This window comes from Aethina tumida, chromosome 2 (genome assembly GCF_024364675.1).
Source record: "Aethina tumida isolate Nest 87 chromosome 2, icAetTumi1.1, whole genome shotgun sequence".
In the NCBI taxonomy this organism is placed as follows: Eukaryota; Metazoa; Arthropoda; class Insecta; order Coleoptera; family Nitidulidae; genus Aethina; species Aethina tumida.
In genome coordinates this window covers 18937614-18943740 of record NC_065436.1, presented here as the reverse complement: position 1 = coordinate 18943740, position 6127 = coordinate 18937614, and the positions used below count along the sequence as shown (strand labels likewise).

Below are 6127 nucleotides of genomic sequence, written 5' to 3'. Positions count from 1 at the left end.
TTGGATTTTATTAAATATTTGTTTTATGTAAGTAAATGGAAAATTATCTGTTCATTAATATGAGATGAAAATTTAAAAAAAATATAATAAAAGTAAACGTAATGAGCACAAATTATGTAAAATATTTGAAAAATACCACTAATATCGATTCGTTAGATACATATGTATTTCTGATTGTGTGCCATTTTAAAGAGTTTGCCGCTGTCTTTAGACTTTATCTTTTTGCTATTTAGGATTATTTATTAGATATATTATGCGCCATCAATCTTTATATTTTAAATATCATTTTAAAAACGTGGCATTAACGTGTGTTACCGATTTGTTGTTATTTAAAAAAATAATTTGTTTATGTAGATAGTACATATAGATAAGAATAAATTTTGCAAATATTTTTAATAGTCTAAATTAAAAAAAAAACAAAACAAATTTTCTTAGAAAGCTTAAAAGCGATATTTTAAATTAAATTCTAGATAATACTTTATTGTTTGGTGACGCACAGTGGCGGGTTTATGGGGGTTTTAGGAGTTCTGCTGAATTGAAAACAGTATCCCACTGACTGAAAGTCTATTCGAAAGAGTTTTTGTAAATTAAGTAAATTTTAATTGTTTCTGTAAGGTCTATGGTTAAAATTAATAACAGAATTTGCATTTTTATACATTATACAACATAATTTATTTGTTGGACATATCCAGCTACGAAACAAATTGGCTACGCTAATGGTACCTTTAACATGTGAATATAGTTTACCAATTATAAGTTGTTTTTCATAAAATAATTACACATAGATAAATTAGTATTCATCAATAGATAAAATAATTTTTATCATAACTCATTATGTTTAAATAGAGCGAAAATTAAATTATTTAATACTTTAGTATAAAATTGCTTCTGCATCATTCTAGTATACGAATATGAAAATGAAGCCTTATTTAATATTAACCTTTATTGTATACTTAAAGTATATTCATTGCGTCAGTGAAAAGGACGTAAATGAATTAAACGATTTTTTGCAAGATGAAATGAAAAAAATTCAGAACAGAGATTTTCGTACGGATAACTCAGAGTTCGAACCAACAGCAACGGATCCACCGGATGGTACGGAGATTTACATCAGTATATTTTCATTTTCAAATTTCTTACATATCTTCAGATTTTGGTGAATTTGATTTTATAATTGTTGGAGCTGGATCGACGGGCACCATCTTGGCGAATCGTCTTTCAGAAATCAGTGAGTGGAAAATACTTCTATTGGAAGCCGGTGATTTCCCAGACAATATCACGCACGTTCCATTTATGATAGACATGTCCAGATTCACAAGATTCAATTGGGGATACAAATCGACACCGCAAACCAAATCTTGTTTAGGTTACTTCACATTTTTTTTCACTTTCTAAATATATTAAACTGTAAAATTTACAGGAATGGTAAATAGACAATGTATAATACCCCGAGGAAAAGGCGTAGGTGGAACTTCATTAGTAAATGGATTAATCTATGTTAGAGGTCATCCCTCAGATTTCGATAAATGGGCTGCCATGGGGAACCCTGGATGGTCTTATAAAGATGTCTTACCTATATTTAAAATAACTGAGGGGATTGATAAGAACAATCCAATGGCAGTCATTGATTGGAAATACCACAATGCCAGTGGTCCATGGCATACAGAATTTTATCCCTTTTCGGATCCATGTATAAATGCATATTACGAAGCTAACGAATATTTAGGTTATAAAAGGGCTGATGTTAATAGTCCACAACAAATAGGTTTCAGCCCTAAATGTGTAAATATAAAAAATGGAGCAAGATTCGATACTGGGACAGCTTTTATTTTGCCAATTGTTGGTAGGCCCAATTTAAGCATTCTTACAAGAGCCTACGCAATTAAGATTAATTTCAAAAATGTTTGGGGAAAACCTGTTGCAAACAGCGTCACATTTTCTTACACTGGAAGATTGCATACAGCTCGAGCACGTCATGAAATAATTGTGTCTAGTGGATCTATTAATACTCCGCAATTACTAATGTTGTCAGGAGTAGGGCCAAAGAAGCATTTAAAAGAAATGAATATTCCCGTTGTTAAGGATCTTCCTGTTGGGAAGGTTATTCGGGAACATCCAACGTTTTATGGTTTACTATTTAGTAGCAACTACACCGAACCCATTAAGCCATTCAAGGAATATGTCCGGGAGTTTTTGAATGCCGAAGGCCCACTAACAATACCGGGAGGTATACGAGCCTTTGGATTCTATAAAACCAAATACGAACCTGAACCCACAACACCAGATTTGGAAATGTATTTAGTGTATGGTAACTGTACCGGTGACTTTGCCAAAAAAGCGTTCGCTTGGAATCAGGAAACATTCGACGCAACTTTTGCCAAGGTGAAGCCGGCACAGTGTTTCTCTTTGTTGCCAGAAACACTTAACGCCAGATCTCAGGGTTCTGTCAAATTAAAAACCAACAGTCCCTATGATTTTCCCTTGATAGATCTTGCAATGTTGACCGACAAGGAGAATATTGACGCCAGCATTCTTTACGAAGGTGTCAAACTTGCTCTGAAATTAGTCGACACAGATGCGTTTAAAAAAATTGACGCTAAACTAGCAATTACACCTTTACCAGCTTGTAAGCAGTATACATTTTTATCCAAGGAGTATTGGTATTGTGCAATCGAACAGATGACCGTTTTTATTTTCCATCCTGTGGGTACATGTCCCATGGGACCTAATGCATCAAAATTTGTAGTAGATAATGAGTTAAAGGTTCATGGAATCAAACAACTGAGGGTAGCTGATGCCAGCGTTTTTCCTTTCACTTTGTCGGGTCATCCTAGTCCTGTTTGTGTTATGATTGGTGAAAAATTGGCCATGATGCTTAAAGAAAAATATTTATAAATAACGATAAAAACTAAATAATATATAATTTTATTTTAAGTAAGGGTTAGAGTTTTTAGTTTATTATTGCAAGTAGTTAGCCTTAAATTAAGCTATTTAAAAACAATGTTAATGAAGTATAATTTGTACAATTAAAATAATTAAATTCACAACAAATAAATATAAAATAATGATGAGAGGATTTTAATTAAATTAAAGTATAATTAAAATACTTTATTATAAATTTGTTCAGGTACTCAAAATCTTGTTGCGTGTCACCTTTGAATTAAATGTCAAATACCTTACCGAAGATACAGAAATTATATAATTAATGGGTCTCCAATTTCTCTTAATAGAGTGGATTAAGTTTTATAGTGTTCTTCCTCCATTAATAAAATACCTAAATTGAAACCCAGTTGCCACATTCGGTATAAGACGAATTTCTAAAAAATAATTGAATTTTGCAATTGCAATCGATTTCTCCTCACGTTAATTACAGATTGAATATGTCGCTAAATTTTTTAATCCGACATTATTTATGATGTTATCTATTTTAATTAATTGCCGATCGTTAGCCGATATTAATAAGGAGTAATTATATGTGAAGCAATAGTAAATCTATAAATTAAGGAAATAATTATGTGGGAACATTTATTTAAAATGAACTTCCGTGATTTTTTCTGTTCGTCTTCCTTCAGTTAGAGATGTATTTTATTATATTTCTTAAGTTGGATAACATCATTGAGAAGCAAATTGAATTAAGCACATGTTATAAATAACAAAATAAATATAATTTCTTTGATACAACAATTCCTATTTGTTACATAATATTCAATGAAAAAATAACAAAAGTAATGGAGTTGCAGTTATTTCCTTTTCTTAATCTAATGTAATGTTTTGTTAAACGTTAATCGATTTCTCATTATAATATGGAAACAGTTTAACAAATCACCTTGTGTAATTAATTTATTTTTTAACAAAATCTCATCCACCATAAAATTTATTCATACACTCACTTGTTATAACAATAAAGAGGATATGGGGGGACTGTATTGTGATGAAACAATATTTTTTCTGCTAAATTTTAGTGTCTAATTTTTGTTACGTTTAAATAAATTACGTAACAGTCTAACAATTAAGATTATATTTTGTAATTGTGTCCAACCTTGTAAGAAAAAAACGATGAAATGGTTTTACGATTGTAGAACTAGGAATTATATTGTTAACTTCCATGGGCTATTTGTAAACAAGATGTTTAAAGTTCACCTTCAATAAATTGTTGATTTGATATAATTTGCTTGGGAATATTAGTGTTTCGAAATTGTAATTTTACAATTATATACCAATATTCAAATAAATTAAGTAAGAATAAGATTTTTAGACCAAATGTAATTTTAGCTAATTAAGCGAAGAAGTAGAGTAAGAGGTTTAGGAAGACTCAGAGCCACCACAAGACTATCGTCTAAGATTATTGACCCTAAGGGACAAGATGAGGTCAACGCGGATGATTGATGATGAATATTTTGCAGATGAAGGTAGGCCAATTGGTTTTCAATCAGTTTACCTCCGTGTAAAGTCTTTTGGCCTACGAATTTATCACCTTTTCTTGGACTTACTTCTATCAGTAAACCATGGGCAGCAACGTAGTGACTGATGTATGGAACCTCAACAGTGGGATGAGGAATGGAATCAAGTTGTGTTAGTAAGACAACAACGTGGAGAAAGATGTGATCTTCGCATTGCTGTGGAGAGTCATATTCATAAAACTATGGGTTTAATTGCATTGGGTGCTATTGCTTATGGTAGCAGGTTATCTTCAGTTTTCATTAGTGACAATATGATGTCTCAGCGATATCTTGAAGACGTTTTGAAGTCTTATTTTCATCCCTACAGGAGAAGAGATCTCGAACTAATTTTTCAGCAAGATAATACCCGTTCACATATTTCCAGGAATAACAATTCATTAAACTTCCTAGAAGCCTTCCATGTAAATTTACTGCCTCGATCATCCAGATTTTCAGACCTTTACCCAATCGAACATTCAACAACAGAAATTCTATTTTTACATAGATAATTCATAAAACTTTTTTTGTATATTTTCACATTTATCTGTAAAAATAGTTATTATCTTTTAATTATCACTGTAAAATGTTTTTAATTTTTATGATTGATCTTAAGCACACAGAAATATTACAGATGTGCAGTTAATTGTAGAATAAGTTTCTAAATTTCTAAATGTTATGGTAATTTGAATCGTCGAACAAGTGACACCGTACAATTGGATAATTTCCAAAATTGGACGATCAATTAGTATTGGTGTTAAGGAAAAAGTATTATCTGCATAAATAATGCAGAATCCACACATGCATACGTCAAACAGAAAACGTAGTCCGACTTTCACTCGAAAGCCGCCGCAGATCTGTTTGGAAATGTTCAGAGCACATCGCGCCGGCAATCCTCGAGTTTCACCTGCGACACCTGAACACCGCATCGTGATCTCACAGAGACGTTTCGCCGGTCCGATTGTTCTTGATCCGTCTTCGGCGGGTGTCACGTCGACGCTGCGCCATATTCGGGAACCGGTGCGAAGGTCGGGGTTCCTGTCGCTGTCTGGAATGTGCGTCGCGGTCTTGGAACCGTTTGCGTTGCGTTTACGGTTTGCGTCGGTTTTTGGAGATTCGCGCAGGGAATCGTGACATTGCTAAGTGGGACGACTGATAGAGAAGAAAGTGAACATGTAAATTTTTGGTGGAGGATATAAGAAAGTGCGAGCGGCGTGTCTTGGACTGATTAGGGAAATGCTGAAGGTGTGCAGAAAAAATACATAAGGTATATAAATTTGAAAATTCAAAGTTTGTTTCTGTTGTTGCAGAAATATTGTTATATTATTTACAAAAGACTGTACCTATGACAAAATTTAGATAATACTAATTTAAATATTTAGAGATTTATTAATAAACTTTGAATATTGTTTATACTTGCTTGTCACAAAAATTATTTTTCTATACCACTTGACAAAGATCTACTATATCATTTTTTAAAGTAAATAAAATCAGTAAAAAATTATTAAGGTACATAATTACCCTCATACGAATACGAATATCTTTATTTACATAGTTTTTATACAAAATTTTATTTCGGGACAGGTTCATAAGTAAAGCAATATTCAATACAATTAATTTTATAATTTATTTCTGCGTCAGACATTGTTCCTTAAAGCTAAAAATGCCTAAAAGTGTCCATTTAACGATTA

At 32.1% G+C, this 6127-nt stretch overlaps 1 protein-coding gene across 1 annotated transcript; it reads left to right on the top strand.

Moving 5' to 3' along the window:
- The first annotated feature begins 904 nt into the window (after positions 1–904).
- LOC109601298 (glucose dehydrogenase [FAD, quinone]-like) lies at positions 905–3071 on the top strand. Its single transcript, XM_020017523.2, has 3 exons — positions 905–1095; positions 1151–1366; positions 1421–3071. The coding sequence occupies exons 1-3, from the start codon at positions 912–914 to the stop codon at positions 2893–2895; spliced, it is 1875 nt and encodes a 624-aa protein (XP_019873082.2). The 5' UTR covers positions 905–911; the 3' UTR covers positions 2896–3071.
- The last annotated feature ends 3056 nt before the right edge of the window (positions 3072–6127 follow it).

Bases quoted from the DNA above. Each gene is read 5' to 3' on its own strand.
- LOC109601298 (XM_020017523.2), top strand. From the start codon at position 912: ATGAAAATGAAGCCTTATTTAATATTAACCTTTATTGTATACTTAAAG. The intron at 1,096-1,150 runs GTACGGAGATTT...ACATATCTTCAG, and splicing joins AGCAACGGATCCACCGGATG to ATTTTGGTGAATTTGATTTT. The intron at 1,367-1,420 runs GTTACTTCACAT...TAAAATTTACAG, and splicing joins GCAAACCAAATCTTGTTTAG to GAATGGTAAATAGACAATGT.